This window comes from Podarcis vaucheri, assembly GCF_965113315.1.
Source record: "Podarcis vaucheri genome assembly, chromosome: 16".
NCBI lineage: Eukaryota > Metazoa > Chordata > Lepidosauria > Squamata > Lacertidae > Podarcis > Podarcis vaucheri.
The window spans coordinates 22,990,327-23,012,150 of NC_138754.1; the positions used below are offsets into that span (position 1 = coordinate 22,990,327).

Genomic DNA, 21,824 nt, shown 5'->3' on the forward strand with positions numbered 1-21,824 from the left:
TAATGGCGTCACGAAGTTTCTTGCTGAGCTGTTAGAAGACGGAGGGAAGGAGCGAGGCAGGCTGACGTAAGCTAAGTAAGGCTCCTCCTCCTTTTACCACGCCTTCTGTGGTGGCTAAGCTAGTGAGGCTGCGGCCGATAAGCAGCCAGCACTCCAAATAAATTACCTAAATTGTCCCCGTTAATTCCCAGTCTTGTCAACTCATTGAAGATAAAAAATCACTATGGTATAACACTATGGTATAACTTCTGTGGACGACTGTTTATTAGTAATAGGGGGCAAACTGTGCCACTCCCCAGGCATAAAAACAAAGTTTTCCAAAGTGGCATATTAGGAAGATGATTTTGGCACCGAAGGGCAGGGCGTGAGACAGCACAAAAGGAAAAGGGAATGGTAGGCAGGAGAAAAAGCAAGCTCAGGAAGGATGGAGTAAAAACTAGGATTACTGTCTACAAAGGCTTTCACAAATTGGCAGCACAAGTCTGCTTACGTTTCAACAGACTAACAGCTACATCTCTGGCAATTACTAGGGAGTATCCCTAACTTCCCACAAACCTATCCCTGCTAGGTAGGTAGGGATGTAATAGCCACCCTGCTGATTCAGAGCAAACATCCAATTCCCCACAGTGGTTGCCATATTCTTCACTCACAATATACCCCAAGCTTTTCCCTCTAGCTGAAGGTAGTATATGTTTCTCCTTCCCTCCTTTTATCCTCACAACACCTAAGATAGGCTGGACTTGTCCGGAAAAACAGGTTGAAAATACTTATGTACGTATATACATACAATATAGGATATTACCCAGGAGTTGGCCATTACTTATTATGTCCTATCTTTTTTTAGTTAACAATGCGGTTTTAGTTCACCTACGTGGGGCAAAGAACGAGCAATGCTGGGGCTTCACCCCATTCCAGCAACATCTAGCAGCCCAAAGGTTCCTTATCTCCAATTTACACATTCCTCCCTTGGTTTTCTGCTCAAGGGAGTAAGAGGCCCAGGGCAAAACTACTCTTTGATCTGCAAAATTGCAGATCATTCCAAGTTTCCTGAGCTGGAAAAAAAATTCTGAAAGCCTTGTTACTTCAGATCAGGGAGGGCTAGAATTGTAGAAGGAAGTGGTCCCCTGAATTGTGGAAGGGAGAGGTCACTGACTGTGGACCAGGCATGCATTCAGTTGCATAGCCCTGCATTTATAACAGGTGGAGGGTCATAACCACTGAAGGAGAGAAGTTGATAGTTCCCCCTAGCAGAGGACTAACCAAGAATGATAATGCGACATGGGTGTGTAGAGAAGTACTTTTATTTTATTGTTTCATTCTGCTCCGATTGATTGGCAACAAAACTCTGAAAGTTAGTCGAAGAGACCGAATCCCATGTCTTCGTCAGACTCTTCAGACTCCTCCTTGGCCTCCACCTTGGCTGGGGCTGCTGCAGCGGGAGCTGCAACCTCAGCTGCCACAGGGGCAGCAGTCACAAAAGCAGAAGGGTCAGCCAGGAAGGCCTTTACCTGTGGAGAAATTAAAAAAAAAAAGCAAGGTCAGCTTCATACATCCCCCACTGGCACTTTGTGCCATGAATGGTTTCTGCTGGCAGGAATGTGTCACTTGAACTCGGATCATGTTTGCCTGGATGGAGAGGGGTGCACAAGTGTGTGTAGAAACTAATGTACTGCAAAGGAAGGTAAAATCTGCATTTGTTGCTCTACCTACTTTTGTCTCTTGCCCTTCCTACCACTGGTATGTGCACCACCATCAGAAGCAAATATAGCCCTACAGGTGAAAAGGGTTCCCCACCCCGATTCAAAAATAGACTTATGCTCAACTCTAAACAATCTCCCTATTTATGTTAGATCATGTTTGAAGGTGTGGGGAACTATTGACCCTCCAGGTGTGTCTGAACTACAACTCCTATCATCCCTAACCCACGCTTGATGGGGTTAATGGAATTTTGGTGCCTAAAACAGCTTGGGGGGGGGGAGGTTTGGAGGAACCAAAGAGTGATTAACTTGTGGTAGAATTTTCCCGTGGGCTTCTCCAAACTTTCTGCAAAACCTGCCTCAAAGACTACAATCACAAGAAACCAGATTAAGTTGCAGTTCACACATAAGGTTTAGTGTGGAATACTACAACTTCCACACCTGTGAATTTCAGAATCTTAAGCTGTCTGGTGTTAAACTGACAACAGAGAATTCAAGGACTTCGGGGTTTGCAGACTTATTACTATACCTTATAATTTCAAAACGAACAATATAATTGTAGCAGAGCACCTGATGTGCTTAGGTGTTAGGTAATGTTTCGAAGTTGTGCCTTGATGCACGCTAGTTAGCTTGCTCTCTATTATGTTTATATGTGAAATTGAGATAATATATGCACACATACAAAAAAGGAAAGCTGTAGCCACTGGAACCACTCTTGCCAATTCAACATTATGCACTCATCATCCAGTTCAACATATCATCATCCTTACCTTGTCAGCTAATGGGAAAGAGTAATCAGTCTCTACAGCCACAGCCAGGACTCGTTTGTACCCATTGATGATGGAGTGGGGCACAGAGGCAACTGTCGGGTAGCCAATTTGCAGGCAAACACTGGCAACATTGCGAACACCCTGGTAGGAGAAAAAGTGCACGTCTTTACTCCTGTTCATCCCAAGGCAATTCCAAAATGTTTTAGGCGCTCCCTGTACTCTCCCAAATTCACAATGCAAAATGAACAACTTCTGGCATTTTTACTTCCCAACTGTAGTCTAGTGACTTCAAACTAGGTACACATCCATACAAAGGAAGCAATTTTCAGAGTTGCTTCTGGAACACTCACAGCACAATCCTATACATGCCTTTTGAGAAGTAAAGGTAAAGGTAAAGGCACCCCTGCCCGTACGGGCCAATCGTGTCCGACTCTAGGGTTGTGTGCCCATCTCACTTAAGAGGCCGGGGGCCAGCGCTGTCCGGAGACACTTCCGGGTCACGTGGCTAGCGTGACGAAGCTGCTCTGGCGAGCCGGCACCAGCGCAGCACGCAGAAACGCCGTTTACCTTCCTGCTATAAAGCGGTACCTATTTATCTACTTGCACTTAAGGGTGCTTTCGAACTGCTAGGTGGGCAGGAGCTGGGACCGAAAGACGGGAGTTCGAACCGCCGACCATGCGATCGGCAAGCCCTAGGCGCTGAGGTTTTACCCACAGCGCCACCCGCGTAAGTCCTATCAAATTCAGTGGGGCTTACTCCTAGGATAAGTGGCTATGGGATGGCCCACTTCAGGCAAAACAAAGCTGCCTGCCACTGAATCAGACCACACCAAGCAAGGCAGACCACTTGTCCATGCAAATCAAAAGAGGCATCACTTACTTCCAAGAAGCGCCCATGCAGGGTCTCTTCAGTGATGTCCAGGACTTCAGGGCTGTAAATGCTGCCATTATCAAACACCTGCTGGATGACGAGCCCAAAGGAGAAGGGGGAGATGTTCAACATGTTCAGCAAGGTGGCTTCGCTGGCACCCACTTTGTCTCCGGTCTTGATCAACTGCACATCACTCTGAGAAAGAAGAGGGGGAGAAAAACCAGCAAATTCAACAGCAACTTCTTAACAAGAATTGTACACCATCTCATCAAGGTGATGTATGTTTAGTCCAGTTGAGTCAGAAGTGCTGAAAGGAGAAAACAAGACGCTCGCCTGCCAGGCTGGCTAAGGCCAAGTCCCTCTTGGTCCCTCTGCTTCATTCATTTCAAACAGTGAGTCATTTCAAGTCCTTTTGCAGAAAGTTGAGTATCATTCACACACACCACTTATATTTTGAAAAATTAACAAAAGGAAAGAAACAATCAGCTCATGTTATCAATAAAAACAATAAATCATTCCTGGCTTATTATTTTACACTTACATATTGCCCTTCATTCAAGGAACACAGGGTGGTTTACAATATAGAAACACAAAAATATATCACGTAATTACAAACAAAACAATAACCCCCTATACACACTTAAGACAATTCATTAATATAAGCTGCCCTACAAGCCAAACAAGATTGACAATGGTTAAGATACACGTTCAAACGTAGAAAGGTCAGTGAGATCTTCAGACCACCAAATGGGTGTTTATCCTTCCAGCCTTGGGAGTATACATTACTATTAGTGCTCCTTGTCCTGCCACCCCTTACAACTTGCCCTTCTTCTCATGACAACCTAGGGTAGCTATTTTTTAAAAAAGCAATAGAAGTGTAAGCACAATCACCATAGACAGCCACTAAGAACTCACCAGAATTTCAATGGTGCCTCTGGAGATCTTGGTGGTGATGCCCAAAGCCTGGAAAAAGGAGGTCTTCTCAGGGCCAAGGCCGGTGTTTTGAGCTGGCACAGTGACCTCACAGGGGGCAATAGCACCTGCACGAGCAGCAGCTGGTACCTGAGGGAGGGGAAAAAACCAAGTCATCCTTGGCATTGAATGTTGGGAGGATTCAGGACTGAAGAAAGTACTTCTTCAAAGAGGTGAAATTAACTATGGAATTTCGCTCCCACAGGAGGCAGTGATGGTCCCCAACGTGGGAGGCTTTTAAACACAATTTAATAAATTAATGGATAAGGCTATTAATGGCTATATGCCAGAGTGGCTGCTGTTCTTCCACTGCTGGAAACCACAGGAGGGGAGTATCCTTGCACTCAAGTCCCACTTGAGCATCTGGTTGGCAACTGTAAGAACAGGACACTGGACTATATGGGCCTAATCCAGCAAGCTCTTATTATTTCCTTATCACTGAGGTCCAGCTCCAATGGCCTTCTGGTGCTTCCATCACTGTGAGAAGTGAGGTTACAGGGAACCAGGCAGAGGGTCTTCTCAATGGTGGCGCCCACCCTGTAGAACGCCCTCCCATCAGATGTCAAGGAAATAAACAACTATCTGACCTTTAGAAGACATCTGAAGGCAGCCCTGTTTAGGGAAGTTTTTAATGACTGATGTTTTAATGTATTAATATTTTGTTGGCAGCCGCCCAGTGTGGCTGGGGAAACCCAGCCAGATGGCCGGGGTATAAATAATAAATTGTTGTTGTTATATCAGATGTACTCTACAACATCTGGAGACCACAAGGTTGGGGCAATTTGGGTGAAAAGAGCCACTCTCTTCCTCCTAAGTGGTTACCACTTACCTTGTTGGCCAACAACATGTCCCTGATTTCAGTCAGATCCTCCTTGGTGAACACGAAGCCCACATTACCACGGATATGAGGCAGAAGCCTAATGAGAAACAAGGCATGTTCTATTAGCGACATCCAATTTCTAACAATAAACAAACAAAAATTATAGGTGGGTAACAATAACATCCAGCTGTAGAATTAACAAATGTTTTACATACATGCTCTGAGACTGATAGAGGGTCATCTAGTGAATTTGCAGCTCAAGCACACTTTGAACAAAGGACTTATTGGCTCAATGTTATTTTAAAAATGTGTGTTTTTTACTGCCAATGCAAAGAAGCCTAGGAAATGCTGCATCACTAACTTTTCCAGAGCAGGGTTGTTTTCCAGATGTCCCCGGATTGCCTTGCGCATCATGGTGTTCTTCCCCATCAGGACCACGGCCTTCCCACGCAAGGACATGCGGATTTGCTGCATCTGCTTGGAACCGACATTGTCTGCTCCCACAATGAAGCATTTTGGATAGTCGTCCAAGAGTTGCTGTGGAAAGAAAGCAAACCCTGAGAGAAACTTTTCAAACTTAGGGCTGGCACACTGTCTGCTTGCATTAAGATGCAGATATCAAACAGGGGCAACATTTAAATTAAAAAATTAACTCCGAACAGAAAGTGCTGGCTTTCTCTGTGGCACACAATCAAGTTAACACATACAAATCGCTTTGAACACTTACAAAATTCTGCATATAGCCTAATTAGTAACAGTAACAATACTTAGCATTTTTGTGCATTCAGTGTTTCATATACATTATCTTGCCCATTATTACACCATTCCTGTAGACCAGGCACGTCCAAATCCCAAGAGACTGTGGTCTACTCCCAGTATAAAAAAACTGGCAGTGATCCACCCATTGCCTTGGAGGGAGGAGTGTGCATGGGGCAGGTGGATTGCCCAGTTATTGAGCTTTTTGGGGGGTAGAATTGCCCAGAGTTCTTCAGTTTTTATTTGTTAACTTTTGGTAAACTTAATTTAATCCTACGATCGATAGGGGTCCCACGATCAGCCGGGGATCTACCAGTAGATCACGATCTACTGTTTGGACATGCCTGCTGTAGACAAATTTATACTGATTATGATCTATGGGCCAACTGTGGTCACCCTTTACTGTACATGCTCAGAGGGACCATCAGATTCCTGCTTCTCATATTATGATCTCGGATACTGCAATATGATAGTATAATCTGAGCCCTGCTCCAACCATGCATCACTGAAAGGGTCTGGCTACTATACTACATTATTCTGTATGCACTGAGAGATCCTTATTCTTAAGACTCCAACATTCCAGACTTGAGCCGATGCTGCAACACAGGGACAGAGCTGTATGGTGTGTTGAGCCCACAGAATTTGCTAGACTATTCAGTGATGGCCACCAACTTTGGCTGTTTTAAATGGGGAATAAACAGATTCATGGAGAATAAGGCTAACAGCGGCCACTAATAATGGAGACAGTATCATTCAGAATAACACGTGGGCAGAGTTGTGCTTGTGTCCTGCATGCAGGCTTCCCATTAGCATCTGGCTGACCAGTATGAAAACAGTATTTTGGACAGATGGGCCTTCGGTCTTACCCAGCAGGTTTGGTCTTATACATGCAACTTAAAATAGAAAAGCATCCTGTACATACAGAAGTGTTTTTTAATTGTGTATTGTTATTCCTGCTGCTGCTTTTGAAACTTAAGTTTTTTGCAGAATATACAAAAAGGATTACTTTCACCAGAGTACTGTACTGCTTTGTGATCACTGTACTGCTTTGTGATTACAATAATTTATTACTTTTTTAAAAAGTGTTCTCTACCTGGTGGAAAGAAGCCTTCAATGAATCTCCTACTGCTTATTACTTTCTCAACTTAATATCTGTGCCCAATAGCTTTCAGGGCAAATCATACAATGTACTTATAATCATAGGCATCTCTCTTGGAATTAATTACATGATTCCTGCAAGGTGTAATGTAAGGTGCTTATGCTTATGCTCTGCCTCCAGAGTCTGAGGAAGCAATACAAATACGAGTTGTTGTAAACCACACAAGGGAAAAGGGCTGTTGTGCTCAAATCCTGCTTGAGGGTTTCATGCTTAACTAAGATGGAACATTGGCCTTCTCCAGCAAGGCTCTTTTTATGTTAGACCTATTGATGATGTCTTATCACTGTTTTAAGGGTTGTCGCTGTTTTAAAAATCAAGCACGAGATAAATTCCATGAAGTGATTAATAATAATAGCGAGCCAGTGATCTTAAATCTTATTTTATTATTCTACACGGCGCCCAAAGGATTTATTTTATGAGGCACCTAATGGGTGCTAGGAACTAATGGTACTTTGTACATGCTCAGAGAAACCCTCGCCGGCATCACTTTTTTGTCTTGTTTTTCATTTGTGCCACGGAGAAAAGGTTTCCAACGGGAGAAATAATAACATCAGCCCTGCTCCCCCTCGCCCAAGCCATCAGAAGGACTCACGATGATCTTGAGGAAGTAGTTTGACTTCCACGTGGCTCGGTCTTCCCTGGGCATCGCGGTGACCCAAGGATCGCACGGCAGCGGTTTAAAGACTCCGGTGTTTCTCTACAGAGTACAAGACAAAAGAGGCTCCGGTTAGGCCCGGCCCCACCTAGGCCTCAAAGGCCTCCCCGGCCCGCCGCCAGCAACACACCTACCTCACGAGGCCTCCGTGGAGCAAAAGAACTAGCCCCGCCCCCGCCCCACGCTTTTATAACCTCCCCGAGCGCCGCGGCCAATCGGCGGAGAGCAACAGCTTCCTCCTCCCCCTTCCTCTCGCTGCGGATTGGACAGGTCTGTCGATGACGAAAAGAAGCGGCGGGAGAGCGTGGGGAGGGGGGGACGAGAAGAGCTATTCTCAGCTCTCATTGGCGTAAAAAGCCATCCTTCCAAATACCCAGAAACTTCCTCTCCCGCCTTTTAAAGGGAGAGGAAGCTTTCGTAGCTGTGCAGGCTAAGAGAGGCATGCTCCCCCTGCTGGGGCAGAAGCGCACATAGATGTAGAGAGAAAGATATAGGCCAGTGGTTTTCAGCCAGGGTGCCTTGAATGGTCAGGGGTGCTGCGGGCAACACTGGCCTCTGTCCTTCTTTCTTTCCCTCCCTTCCTCTGATGCCCTCTTGCATCTCTGCCTCTCAAAGGCTTGCATGGCTGTGTGATAGGAATTTTGAGGTCTTAAAGGTAAAGGGTCTGTTGTAAACAAAAATCTGCCCTTTTTCCCTTATGGGGTATCCAAGAGCCCATATAAAGTCCTTACGTAGCTTCCCTGTTGGTAGGAGAAAATAACAGAGGCCAACCAGAGAATATTGAGAAGCAAAGCAGCTAGTAAGCCTGATCTTTATTGATCTGTTGCAACAGGGTCCTCACTCACCACACACGAGGTCCAGTCGTGACTGACTCTGGGGTTGCGGCGCTCATCTCGCTTTACTGGCTGAGGGAGCCGGCGTACAGCTTCCAGGTCACGTGGCCAGCATGACTAAGCTGCTTCTGGCGAACCAGAGCAGCACACAGAAATGCTGTTTACCTTCCTGCCGGAGCGATACCTATGCACTTTGACGTGCTTTCGAACTGCTAGATTGGCAGGAGCAGGGACCGAGCAACGGGAGCTCACCCCGTTGTGGGGATTTGAACCGCTGACCTTCTGATCAGCAAGTCCTAGGCTCTGTGGTTTAACCCACAACGCCACCCGCGTCCCTATTTTGAGGTCTTAGATATATGTTAAATGTTCATAAGTGTACCAACCAAGCACATAGATAGATCAGCACAGGAAGACCGACCTGGAACCATTTTTTCTTCCCAAACTGTCCCAAACTGACCAAATGTTTTCTCTGCAAGGTCAAAGGAAAATGGAAAAGCCTCCCCATTGACTTTTCCTTCACAAATCCTGTCTTAAGGTTTGAATAAGGTGAGCCTGTGACCTGACTCAGGAACTAAGTATTTATCATTACAAAGTATTTATCATTACAAAAGACTGGCCAGGCTTCCCAGGGTATCCAATCAAATAAGCAGGGCATCCAATCAAGTAACCTGCCAGACAGGAGATAAACAACATTCAAATTTCTGTTTTAGATCGCCTTTTCTGTGATGTAGATACGATGTATCAGGGGTAGTGGTCTTGATCTACAGCAGGGGTGTCAAACTCAAATTCATCGGGGGCCGCACAAGCAGTTTGGTCACCCTCAAAGGGCCGGTTGTATCTGTGGACTATGTGTCCACTCTTTATTATCACTTTCCCATCCCTCCTGAAATTGCCTTCCCTCTGCATCAGCTCCGCCTCCGCCACTTCCACCGCGCCCCCCCCCCAGGCCTGGTCGCTCTTCTTGCGCTTGTACTTGTCCTTGTACATCTTGTTGCGGTGCCTCTTGAACATCCAGGGCTTGCGCTGCTTGGCCACTTGTGTGGTGGTCTCGCTGCAGCCTTTGTAGGTGCAGCTCTTGCAGCCACCGCCTCCTCCCCCTCCCCCCGACTGGGCGCCGCCCTCCTCCCTGTCGTCCAGATCCTCCAGGCCTCCGCCGGAGCTGCCGGCGCTGTTGCCTCCGCCCCCGTCGCCGTCCGCGTTGCCCCCCGCCACCGGGCCCAGCTCGTAGAAGACCATGAGGCCCGAGGGCGCCTCCGAGGCCCCCTGCAACGGTGGCTGCAGGAAGGCGCCCACCGCCTCCCCGCCCCCGCCGCAGGGCTGCATCACCAGCAGCGTGAGTGGCTGCGGCGGGGAGGGGGAAGGCGACGAGGAGGAGAAAGCGGCCGAGCTGCCACTCGTGTTCCCAGAAGGCTCTGTCCTCCGGCAGGCCTCGCAGCCAGGGCCTCTCACAGGGCCCCTCGGCTTCCACAGCAATGGCAAACGGGTGCCACGGGCCGGGCGCTGACAGGTTGCCAGCTATTATGCACGCGCGGGGAAGGCGGCACGCACGCGACCTCCGCCTCCTTTCCCCAGAAGCTCACTTAAGCGTGCAAGCGCAGAGGCGGCGACAGCGGGGCTTTCCCCCCAATCCTTCCTGCCTGCGCATGCGCGTTGCACGCCCGACGTCGCGCATGCTCAAATAAGGCCGCTAGGGTAAGCAATCTCCTTTATGATATTGGCGTTAGCGGGAGAAATCGTCGCACGCATGCGCCGCCGCATTAGCAGCCTGCTCGATGGGCGGGTGGGAAGCGACTGGGCTTCTAATAGTGGGCTGGGGCTACACGGGCCACATGATGAGGTCTGGCGGGCCGGATTCGGCCCGCGGGCCTTGTGTTTGACACCCGTGATCTACAGGGTGGCAATTTCAAAATGTCTATATAAGGCCTTGTGCGCCATTGTTCTGGGTTCCTCCTCCCTCATGTGTGTGGTGAGTGAGGACCCTGTTGCAAGAGATCAATAAAGATCAGGCTTACTAGCTGCTTTGCTTCTCAATATTCTCTGGTTGGCCTCTGTTATTTTCTCCTACCAATAGGGAACCTACGTAAGGACTCTATATGGGCTCTTGGATACTCCATAAGGGGAAAAGGGCAGATTTTTGTTTACAACAGAGCATGGCTGTTTGTTGCAGCAGTCCTGGCTACAAACTTCCCAGGCGAATGGTGCCTCTGGGGCTGGCGTGGGAGGGCTTCCCAGGCCCTTGTGCGGCAGTGTGAGGAAGCACCTCTCTTTGCGGTGGGGGACAGCTTAGAGACCAGGGGCAGCAACTGTGGCTGTCCAGAGAACTTCCAAGGAGAGGGGAGAGGAGAGGAGGATGAGAGAACACTCCACAAGGGGAGGGTGTTCGAAAAAGGATGAGGGACTGCCAGCTCTGCAGGCAAGGGGTGACATAACTGGGCTCCCAAGTCCCACAGGGGTACCACAGAAAGAATATAGTTTGGTCACGGGAGCCATGGACCCCAAAAGGCTACTCTGTTGCTCTGATCTAGGCTACTCTGTTGCACAGTGAAGGGCCTCCCCTACAATATTGCTTGTATATGTAGGATTGAATATTGAATTCCCCAAGGCCAGTAAGTGAGCCCAAAGGAAAGATTTGAATTCAGTAAGCCACAACTTATGCAGAGTTAACTTGTGCCCATTTACAGGCTTGGCAAAAAAGTGCTTAAAAAATGGAAAGGGGGTGGAAGTACAAGAAATAAGACTTTGGCAATCCTATCCTCCATTGAACCCAATTTTGGCTTTAGGTGTGATCCCTGGAACGTAGCCCCTGTGTAAGTTGCTGGCTGGCTTTACCCCTTCCACCCAATGCAGAAATAAAATGGTAAAGTATTTTATGGTGCAACAACATCATGGGAGAGGTGTTTCCAGCTCTCCCAGCCCCATGCCTTTCAAAGCCTTGTAGGCAGCTTCAGGAGAGGGATTGGAAGCAACATCATGAGAAGGGTGTTTCTAGGTCCAAAGTGAAACTGTCAAGCCCCTTGCCAGGAGGTGCAACATAATTAATGTTATATTTACAGTACTGAAATGTTGTGGGGGTTTGTATGCTGTTATAATTGCTGTTTTATTATGAAAGTGGGGTGTTTTTTTTTACTGTTTATTTAAGAAAGGCCACAACCAATGACACTGAAAATTATCATAAAATTTATTAGCATCATCACAGGAATTTTAAAAGTGGGGTAAAAAACCAGCAGAGTTAGAAGTTTACAAAAGGGGAAAACAGGAAGAGGGGAGAGAAATGTCATTCCACAGGAGAATCTCTCCTCCTCCTCCTTCCCAGAAGATCTGTTGAAGCTTTAATAGAGACCCACTTCATTCTGATGCATTTTAAAAAGTTAAACAAAAGAAAGAAAGAAAGAAACCACGCCCCAGGCCTAAAATGTCACAAAGCTACGGTAGCGAGTGGATATTTTCAGAAAAACAATGGTGTATCTTCACCTGACACCCATCAGAGGCAGCACCAGGCCATTCCATCAGATTGCAATACCTCCTTGTGCCCAGATTCAGAAAAAAAGCAACATCCCAGACTTCCAAAAGGCCCAACTTCACACAATCCTTTATAACCTGAGCAGCCTGGTACCAGCAAAACAATGCAGGCTTTCCTCTCCCACAAAACTGAAAGACCCACTCGGCCGCTCTCAGAATCACTTTGCCAGCTGACAGACTTTTTGTCCAATATTGTTTTTCATCATTCCCCAACCAAGGCCAGCTCCGGTCGCAAAGGACAAAAAAGTGCCGCATCCCATTCCAGATAAAAAAAAGCTGACCAGAGTGGCAGCTGAATCAGACTTCAACGCTGGTGAGCGGGCGCATCTGCTGCTGCAGTTGAGGGCAGCAGGCTAGCTTATGGGATGTGGAGCTGGTGGCCCAGCACATCCAGCTCAGTCCATCCCCACCTCTCACTGTCCTCTGCCTGAGATCCTGTTCTCCACCCCCATGGGAAATTCCCAGTTTACAGAGGCAAGCAGGTGCAGAAAAGTTATGGAGACAGCTATACAAAATCATGGCTCTTCCCTGCCTGCCCCTAGTAGTTCGAGAAAAGCTCAATGTTACTTTGGCTTGCCTGGGTGCTTGGCATGGTTATGTGGTGGCGAAGCAAGCACATGTGCATAGAAGTTGAGTGATCCAGACATGAGCTTTCAGGACAGCCTGCTGGTGCCAGTGTACAAATGGCCAGCTTGCAGCGGTGGAGGGGACCACATGCAAGAGAGGCAATAGGAACTGATGGCACTCCTGGGCTGGAGTATGAGGATCCACAGGCCTGGCTACAGAGCCTCCAGCCCGCCAGGCCTCCCTCATTCATCCTACCAACCCACACCCACAGGGCAGGTAAAGGCGCACTGGGGCCAAAGGGGGTTTGCAGTGCAAAGCACAGTTGGCAGCGCTTTGAAAAATGCTGGCATCAGCAGATTGTCAGGGCTTGCAAAGCATCGCACGTGGAGTTACACATGGCCCAGAAGATCGGCAGAGACAAAAGGGTGTTTCTGCCAACACCTCCCATGCCATACTGCTGCCTGCTCCCTGGCTCAGTAGACAAGAGGTAAAGGCACCAGAGGACACATAGGTACAGCAGTGTGTGCACATACACACTGTGGAATACACTAGCACAGCAGTCTCACACTGCAAAGTTGAGTAATGGCACACTTGGGCAAAAAAAAAGGCTGGTCAACTATGTTAACAATATGTATGGGAGGGCTAAGACCACAGGCTCAGCGTCAGCTTCTGAAACAGATTATGAAGCTTGACGCCAAACGTGTAAGATTTGAGCTCTTTCTCCCTGCTGGAGTAACTTAAGACTCGCTTCAAAAAAAAATCTGCAGCTCTGATTTTGAGAGAAAGGCAAACAATTCCAAATACAGCAGTTTACAAGTTATTTTTTAAAAAAGAAATCTGTTCCAGTTGAGCTCTGATCAATAGAAAAGCTACTTAATAAGCAAAAATGAAATAAAACCACACATACACGCTCCTTGCACATTCCCCCTCTCCCGCCCCAGTTTTAAAAAGACAATACTTGTCATGTTAATAGTTGTGTTTAACAAAGCACCAAAGGCTTGCGGGTGCAGGAACCAGCACAACCAGGGCCCTGCCCAGACATTGTCAGGTATGAAAGTCATCTGTTGAAAATCATTTCAAAAAACTAAAATTTTCAATACAAGAGATTTAAAAGTCATTTTGTTATGAATTCAAGACTCAATGTAGAAATCAGCATCTCCCCCAGACACACAGTATTCAGTTTGATAGCAAAAGTCATTCGCGCTCTCTCTCTCTCACACAGACATAAAAACCACGAGAGGCAAGAAGAGAGAAAGAACACCCACACCCACACTGAGAAACTTACTATGTCAATAGAAAAAGAATTATTGCTCAGAACTGTGTTTCTCTAGGACATATTTCACATGAGTGAGAGATGTGCTTGTGATTGCAAGAGAGAGAGACAGGCAAAAGAAGTCAATGCTGTTAAATGAAGCTTCTCTTGCCTTTTGGGAGAAAATCACAACACAGGCTACATCCCTGCCTAAAACCTGGTAAGGCTGGGACGCCTTGCTTCTCTGGATTGTCATATAAAACAAAGACCACTTCCGCCCCACTGAGCACACTTTCACTCTCATGATTTCTCAGGAGTGGATGGCAGCAATGGTGGCGAAATTAACATCCCCAAATGGGGAGATGTCCTATTTGAAAAGGGTAGAAGTACAAACAAGAGTCAGCGATCCACTCTGTACATGCAGGTGGTGATAAAAAGGGGTGTTGGGCATTCTTCCAGTATCATTTGAACCTCATCTCCCTGGAGGGGGATGCAGACAGGAAGGAAGTTGCTCACCCAGTCCTAAGAGTCTTGCACAGATCAGTATCTGCCAATGTGGCCCTTGCCATGTGGAAGTGCAAGATGAGCTCTCTGCTCTCTTTTGACCCTTCACGGTGTTCTTGGGAGAGGCAACTTAGGAAAACGGGAACCTGCCTTATACTGTCAGACCATTGGTCTATCAAGCTCAGTACTGTCCACACTGACTGGCAGCAGCTCTCTATGTTTTCGGACAGGGAGTCTCTCCCAGCTCTACCTGGAGATGCCAGGGACTGAACCTGGGGCCTTCTGCATGCAAAGCAGATGCTCTACCACTGAGCTACAGCCCTTCCCATTCCCCATTTCTAAGTAGAATCCATATTGGGGTTCTCAGCCCTCCTGACTATTTTAGCATTCTTGGGGAAGAGAATTAAATTCCACTGCCCCCAAGCTGAAACCCAAACCATTTTTATTTGACTGCCTGAACCTTTGCTACCAATGCAACCAAACAACTGATCAACCAACCACCACAACCAAACAGAGCCTCCCACTCAAACCGCCTTGACTTGGCTAAGCTGTCCATCTGGTGCATCAATGGAAGTCTTAGCATCTCCTTGCTAAAGTACAGCTTCTAAGTGAATGGTCCAATGTGATTTGTTCTCTGGATTTACAACTTTTCCAGAGCAGTGGTAAGCATCTCATCCTGCCCCATCCCATCCCACCCCACCCTGACACTGACACACACACACACACACACACTCCTCCTCTTCTCCTAGAATAGCCCACCAAGGCCACAGGTTGCCAAATTGTGGCAATGTCCAAAGAGTCAAGGTTTCCTGGAAAGGCAACAAAAACGATGCTGAATGTTGGCCTTAGCAGAAGAGTTTCACGAAGCAGTTCTGACAGTAGGGCTTGTCGTTCTGCTCCTTGAAGGTTCCTTTGTTGAGCTGCTTGAGACAGAAGGCACAGACGAAGTGCTCAGGGTGAAATTTCTTGGCCATCGCAGTGATGCAGCGGCCTGTGATGGGCTTCTGGCAGCCGGAGCACAGTGAGCCACGGCGCTCGTGGTAATGCACCTCGCAGTACGGCTGCCCGTCGTGTTCAAAGAAGCTGCCATTAATGAATGGAGTAAAACATTCCTGTGGAGGAGGAGGAGAAGCAAGACCGCAATCAGGTATCAGAGATGGAAAAACATGGTGCTAGTAGCTAAGGGCAGCTCCAGATCTCAGCTCTGGAAAACCGCTCATGATAAGAGCACGACAAGAAAACATCTATAACAAAATTAAGAACAGTTGTAACAAAATAGGTCATCCAAAACAGAATAGTTTTCATCAGGCATCTGTCTAAAAGAATACAATGATGGTGGCTGCATTATATCAATAAGAAGAAGAAGAGAAGAAGAGTTTGGATTTGATATCCCGCTTTATCACTACCCGAAGGAGACTCAAAGCGGCTAACATTCTCCTTTCCCTTCCTCCCCCACAAACACTCTGTGAGGTGGGTGGGGCTGAGACACTTCAGAGAAGTGTGACTAGCCCAAGGTCACCCAGCAGCTGCATGTGGAGGAGTGGAGACGCAAACCCGGTTCACCAGATTACGAGTCTATTGCTCTTAACCACTACACCACAAGGCGTTCCAAAGTACAGTACTGTCACACTGATGGAATAAGGTATCATTTTTGCTGTTACAGATAGGCACTTGTGGATGCACTCATCCTCCTGCTTCAGAGCCCTCTAGGGTCGCCAATCTTTCCAACCCCCCAGGCATATTTCCAAACTGGAGAAACTGTTGTGAGCATCATGCAAACACTGCAAACATGCACACAAACATGCACACTCAATGCAACCATGCACGCTCATCTTCTCCCACTGCCAGGAATTAAGTTTTTTTAAAGCCTCCTATTGTCTACAATGAAAGGCTTCTTACAAGCATAATTTCAGCAGGAGAAAGAAGGAACCCTGTAGGCACCAAGAAAGGCCGTCGCTGGCACTTGTGTGCCTGAGAGCACTGCATTGGTGACCCATAAATTACACCAAGACTGGTCAGGATGATAGATGTCCTCAGCTGGCTGAATTGAAAGGAAGGGAAATGAATTACTGAAGTGCTCTTACCCGACAGACAAAACATTCAGGGTGCCAAAGGGTATTCAAGGCAGAGATATAGTTTTCCAAGATAGCCCGGGCACAGCCTCCACACTTAGGAGCAAACATATCAAAGTAATCCTTGCGACAGTAGGCCTTGCCGTCCTTCTCATGAAAACCTGCCAGGGCAGAAGGGTAAGCAGCAAAAAAAGAAAGAAGAAAATTAGTATCTGCCTGGCCTTTTTATTTTAGGAATTTATAAAATGTTTTTCCAAATCTGAATGTGGCACTCAAAAAACATAGAATTCCATTAAAATGAACAAATTTACACCCCAGAATTACTGCTGTCATAAACAGAAACAGCAGTTTAAAAATTACAAATATTTGTATGTAATAAAAAGTTGGTGGGGGGACAGAAAGGGGGGAAAGTAGAAAAATAATAATAAACAAAAATAAAAGCCTAAACATAAAAGAAAGGCATCACCAAAAGATTCTAAGAAATGGAGAGGACCATCAAAGCAGGCAAATGCAAATGCGCAATCTGGTGAGCATTTCCCTGGGAGTAAGCCCTGCTGAATGGGGTTGGGCTTGCTTCCACGTAAACATGATTGCCTGTGCTAAGCTTATTTATGCATGCCCATTACTGCCAGTGTCTGCAACATGAAGTAATGACTTGCATGGGAGAAATGGCAAATCTGAACTGAAATTCCACTCGTAGCACTTGCATGTCAGCTCACAAGACCTCAAGCTGAACACCTTGGAGACAGTTTATACATCTGAAAATAAGCAAGCCATGCAAGCCGTGGATCAGCCCTCAGGGACCATACCTTCTGGGCCGAAGAATGCTCCGCACTGGGCACAGAAGAAATGCTCGGGGTGCCATGTCCTATCCAGCGCCGTCACCACTTTCTGATATAAAGAAACCATAAACCATGAATGAGTAGCCAAAACTTTATTCTAACAAAAATTGCAAGGAAACACGGTGAGGGGATACGGATAGTAGATAAGACAAGAAGTGCATTTCAAGGAGAGGAAGGGAGGAATCCTCTGACCCCGGGAAACTGGACTACTAACATCCCAGTACAGTGGTACCTCGGGTTAAGTACATAATTCGTTCCGGAGGTCTATTCTTAACCTGAAACTGTTCTTAACCTGAAGCACCACTTTAGCTAATGGGGCCTCCTGCTGCTTCCGTGCCACCGGAGCACGATTTCTGTTCTCATCCTGAAGCAAAGTTCTTAACCCAAGGTACTATTTCTGGGTTTGTGGAGTCTGTAACCTGAAGTGTCTGTAACCCGAGGTACCACTGTAATGTGATCTCTGGGGTGGATTAAGCCCAGAATTTCATGAACATGCATTTCCGATCTCGATCTCTCTCCTGTTGCCTTTGGAAGGTCAATGAACTCCCCAGCAGACAGATAGACACCCTGGGACGTGTACAGAGATTAACTGGCTGATTGCTGTGGTATGTCTGCTCAATGGGCCCCACCCATGTAGAAAGCAAACGGATGAAACAGTACACTAAGGCATAAATGAGGATAAAACTAAGAAAAAGAGAATGGAGTGTGAAGATGTAGGTGAACAAAGCTCTTCTCCTCCCTTCAAGCACAAAATTGGGAATATAATTGATCCCTCTCCTTATCCCGCTGCAGTTTTTCAATACATCAGTTGTTGTGTTTAAAGTGGCATCTAAAATCTGCAAATATGGCCAAGGATACAATCAAAGCCTGTTGTTACGAATCAGTTCTAGTCTTCCATATTTTGCACACCCTTGGGCAAAATATGTCCGAATTACAGCCTAAGAAGTTGCAAGGGAACCCTTTACTTTTTACCCTGGATTGATCCTGAGATTCCTCAGGATCTTCCTGCCTGCTTTCCTGTCAAGCTATGCCACTCCCTCCACCAAGACTGGTTTCTGACAAACCGAAGGGCATGAGCATCACCACTAGGAATGTAGAGAATTGCATCTTGCAAGCAGGTGAGGGATGTGGCAATTTAACTAAGCGGCATCTTCTGTGCAGTGTCCACTCTGAACCCTAGTTCAGTGCCAGTAAAATTGGCAGTCATAAGGGAGAGGGGGCCTTTTCCATAGCTCAGTGGCAGAGCACCAGTTTTGAACTCAAGAGTGCACAAGTTCGATCCCTGGTCAGGAAGTGCTGAAAGTATCCCCTGCCTGAAACTCTGGAGAGCTGCTGCCAGTCGGTGTAGCAGTGCTGAGCTAGATGAACCAGTGGTTTGACCTAGCATAAGGCTCCTATGCGCCTTCTGATGAGACTGGCGGGTGAGGTGGGGAGAGAGACATATATGGGATTCTATGGTTATTTAATCTCACTTCCCTCACTTCGTTTTGATGGATCATCTCAATTTATTATATTCACAGAATCCAGCTGCTTCACATACAGTAGTACCTCGAATGCCTCCATTAACGAACATTTCGGAACCGAACGCCAAAAACCCGGAAGCAAATTCTTCCATTTTCAAACGCGCCTCGGAAGTCGAACGGCTTCTGCTGTGTGTTTTTCAATTTTCTCAACTGAATTTGCAGGTACCCCTTTGCGCCTCGGTTTTCAAATGTTTCAAAACTCGAAAGGTCTTCCGGAACGAATTACGTTCGAGAACCGAGGACAATGAGGGGGGATCTCATTGCTAACACCCAAGCTAACACTAGAATGGTGTCACTCAACCTGCCACATGGGGGCGTCTAACTCCTAGACTCGCTGTTCCCAATGTGTGTGTTGCCAGTCTCTAGTTGTGTCCGACTAGAGCATTCAATATAATACAAAAAGTAGCCACGTGTAAATAAATGTGGAAACTGGTGTAGCAGTGTTGATAACATGAACCCATGAGGTTGCTAGGAGCTCACTGACCATTTTAAGGGAATCCCATGCATGTATACAGGCAAAGGTGGAAAGTTCCACCCTCCCAGCAGCCCAAAGGCCATATTTCCTTGGGGAAAGTAGCCAGGGGCTGTATGTATAATGATACAAGCACATCCACATGCACACCCGCCCTCCCCATTCATTCACACACCCAGTTCACTTCATTTCTGTGCTGTGCAATGAGAAAGAGGCAGTAACAGTAGCACTGTATTTACTACGGAATGAAAATTTTGTATTGTATTTTTTCAAATGTTATTTTTGTTGGGATGTGGACAGGTATTTTGGTTGAAATATAAAGCATTATAAAAGTTAAACAGATAAATGATACACAGCAAGCAACCCATTAAGAAAGCAATCTCTTCCTCCATGCGCAGCTCACTCCACCAGTCAGTGCACTGCCTTGGTTAGAGTGTAGAACTAAGACTAGAGTTCAAATCCTCACTCAGCCATGAAGGCAACTGGGTGACCTTGGGCCAGTCATGCGGTCACAGTCTAACCCAAGGGTCAGCAAACTTACAGCGTCTTGGGCCGGCGTCTCCAGCGCTAATCACGCGGCAGGCCAGAGGGCAGGGAACCACGTGCCCATATGCGTGCACACACGCTATTTCCAGCGTACTTCTGGGTCGGAGGAGCACCGGAAATAGCTTGTGCACATGTGCACGGGCCTCCTCCGACCCAGATGTGCACCGGAAATAACGCTTGTGCATGCGCACAAGCTATTTCCGGTGCTCCTCCGACCCGGAAGTGGGCAGCCACGCAGCGCCAGTAACAGCGGGCAGCGGGGGTCGCTGCGGGCCAGATAAATGAGTCCCTCGGGCCTTATCCAGCCCGTGGGCCTTAGTTTGGGGACCCCTGGTCTAACCTACCTCACACAATTGTTTTAAGGACAGGAGGGAGAGAATTGTGTATGCCACCTTAAACTCCTTGGAGGAAAGGTTGGGGTAGAAAAGTAGTAATAAAATAAATACTCTAAACCTTCTCCCTTGTGATCTTATATGCACACAAAGATCAGAATTTACAAGATTGCAGCTCAGCAATGGAGAAATTAATCCCTGATCAGATGGCCAGCACAAGGTTTGGGGGAAGACTATGAGGAAGGGAGGTTTAAATGTATCCTCCCCCGTGAACCCCAACCCCACTACTCGCTGATTAGAAACTGCAGTTCAGCAGCATGGGGGTATGGGCAGGGCCTGTGGAGAGGTTGTTGGGCTGGATGCAGAGGAGACCTACATGCTGGAGGTGGGCCGAAACCCCCCACTGTGATTTAATTTTCTAAAAACTCTGCAGTCTCAATTTGTCTCCTTCTTGCTCCAAAATCTCCCAATATTTTGGCCATTTGGCCTCCATATTGGGCCTTTTCTGAGCCTTCGCCTCCATTGGTGACAACCACCTTGGGATTTTATTTTCAAGTAATTCCTTATACCTTGTCCAAACATTAAACAGTGCTCTCCTGACAATATGGTTTTTAAATGCTTTATGAGCTTTAACCCTGCCGTACCACAAGTATGCGTGCCACCCAAAAACATTATTAAATGTGGAGAGGTTGTTGGGCTGGATGCAGAGGAGACCTACATGCTGGAGGTGGGCCGAAACCCCCCACTGTGATTTAATTTTCTAAACCACAGTGACTAGGGTGGGATTACTGGCATCCACTGCACAAGCAAATGAAATGTGTGCATAGCTATGGGATCGGTAAGGTAGAAAGTGTAAGGCTGGACAGCCAGAGGAATAAGACGGCATAAACGCCATGGACTCACATCCAGGATAGGACCGTTGCAGTAGTAGCAGCGCGGAGAGAAGAGGTTGTGATAGTCCTTCTCGCAGTAGGGCTGGCCGTCACGCTCAAAGAAGTTACGTGATCCTATCTCCTCCTGGCAGTGGGTGCAGACAAAGTGTTCAGGGTGCCAAGTCTTCCCCATCGCCGTGACAACCTGGGAAAGAGAGAGGAAAAAACGGTCCTGGCTCCAGCAGATGCTCCACCTCTCAAGTATGGGCATGATATGTGTGACAAAGACATCAAAAAGCACGGAGTCTAGAACAAATGAGAGAGAACGTTCTACTAACAGGTGGATCCCTGGACTGGGGTAGCATGAAAACTGAATTACCTATCATTTCAGAAGAGGGCAGTCCCTCATGGGCAGGGTAGAGGTCACTGGAGGAGCTTACAGCGTACCTAGCCAGTGGATAAATAGAGTACTTCAGTTTCTTCAGCATCGCCAGTCCGTTCATCCATATGATTTTTTAAAGCCCTCCCAGTTGTAGCTTGAGACTCTCAACAAGTGGGGGTTGTCCTTCACACTCACCTGTCCAGCAATTGGCTTCTTGCAGGCTCCACATACACCTTTGGCAACTGTTGCTACCCCGAGTTTATGCAAGTCTGACTGGAGGCTTCCGAGCATGCTATCCAACTGGCTGCCGGGCTTTGGAGAAGTCGTGGATGGGTAGTTGTTCCCACCTTTCCCTTGGGACATGAACTGCAACAACAGAGAGTCAAAGCAGAGACTATTAAAGTTAAG

At 47.1% G+C, this 21,824-nt stretch overlaps 2 protein-coding genes and 1 pseudogene across 6 annotated transcripts in view; all 3 read right to left on the minus strand.

Annotated features, from left to right (window-relative positions):
- Positions 1–1,285: 1,285 nt before the first annotated feature.
- RPLP0 (ribosomal protein lateral stalk subunit P0) lies at positions 1,286–7,878 on the minus strand. The gene is made up of 8 exons (XM_082203419.1): positions 7,835–7,878; positions 7,638–7,742; positions 5,492–5,667; positions 5,140–5,227; positions 4,254–4,400; positions 3,348–3,533; positions 2,468–2,608; positions 1,286–1,508 (listed from the first exon to the last, which is right to left on the minus strand). The coding sequence occupies exons 2-8, from the start codon at positions 7,689–7,691 to the stop codon at positions 1,353–1,355; spliced, it is 948 nt and encodes a 315-aa protein (XP_082059545.1). The 5' UTR covers positions 7,692–7,742; positions 7,835–7,878; the 3' UTR covers positions 1,286–1,352.
- Positions 7,879–8,427: 549 nt separating this feature from the next.
- Positions 8,428–9,856, minus strand: LOC309521680 (annotated as a pseudogene). The gene is made up of 2 exons: positions 9,427–9,856; positions 8,428–8,440 (listed from the first exon to the last, which is right to left on the minus strand). The product of its transcript is annotated as an uncharacterized misc_RNA (transcript).
- Positions 9,857–11,687: 1,831 nt separating this feature from the next.
- Positions 11,688–21,824, minus strand: part of PXN (paxillin) — a 66,170-nt gene continuing 56,033 nt past the window's right edge. For 3 of the 4 annotated variants that reach the window (XM_082203050.1, XM_082203053.1, XM_082203051.1), the window contains 5 exons: positions 21,612–21,782; positions 21,066–21,239; positions 17,257–17,338; positions 16,460–16,608; positions 11,688–15,487 (listed from right to left, as the gene is read on the minus strand). In XM_082203050.1, coding sequence (XP_082059176.1) covers positions 15,221–15,487; positions 16,460–16,608; positions 17,257–17,338; positions 21,066–21,239; positions 21,612–21,782 — 843 coding nt within the window. In that variant the 3' untranslated portion in view covers positions 11,688–15,220. Of the gene's footprint in view, positions 15,488–16,459; positions 16,609–17,256; positions 17,339–21,065; positions 21,240–21,413; positions 21,482–21,611; positions 21,783–21,824 lie in introns of those variants that run through there. The other variant, XM_082203052.1, reaches the window with a different exon arrangement.

What these genes read in the sequence shown, in the direction of transcription:
- RPLP0 (XM_082203419.1), bottom strand. Translation starts at nt 7,691, where the DNA reads ATGCCCAGGGAAGACCGAGCCACGTGGAAGTCAAACTACTTCCTCAAG. An exon ending in AACAACCCTGCTCTGGAAAA is followed by an intron (nt 5,228 to 5,491) that starts GTTAGTGATGCA and finishes GTTTCTCATTAG; the next exon opens with GCTTCTGCCTCATATCCGTG. An exon ending in CTTTCCCATTAGCTGACAAG is followed by an intron (nt 1,509 to 2,467) that starts GTAAGGATGATG and finishes ATTTCTCCACAG; the next exon opens with GTAAAGGCCTTCCTGGCTGA.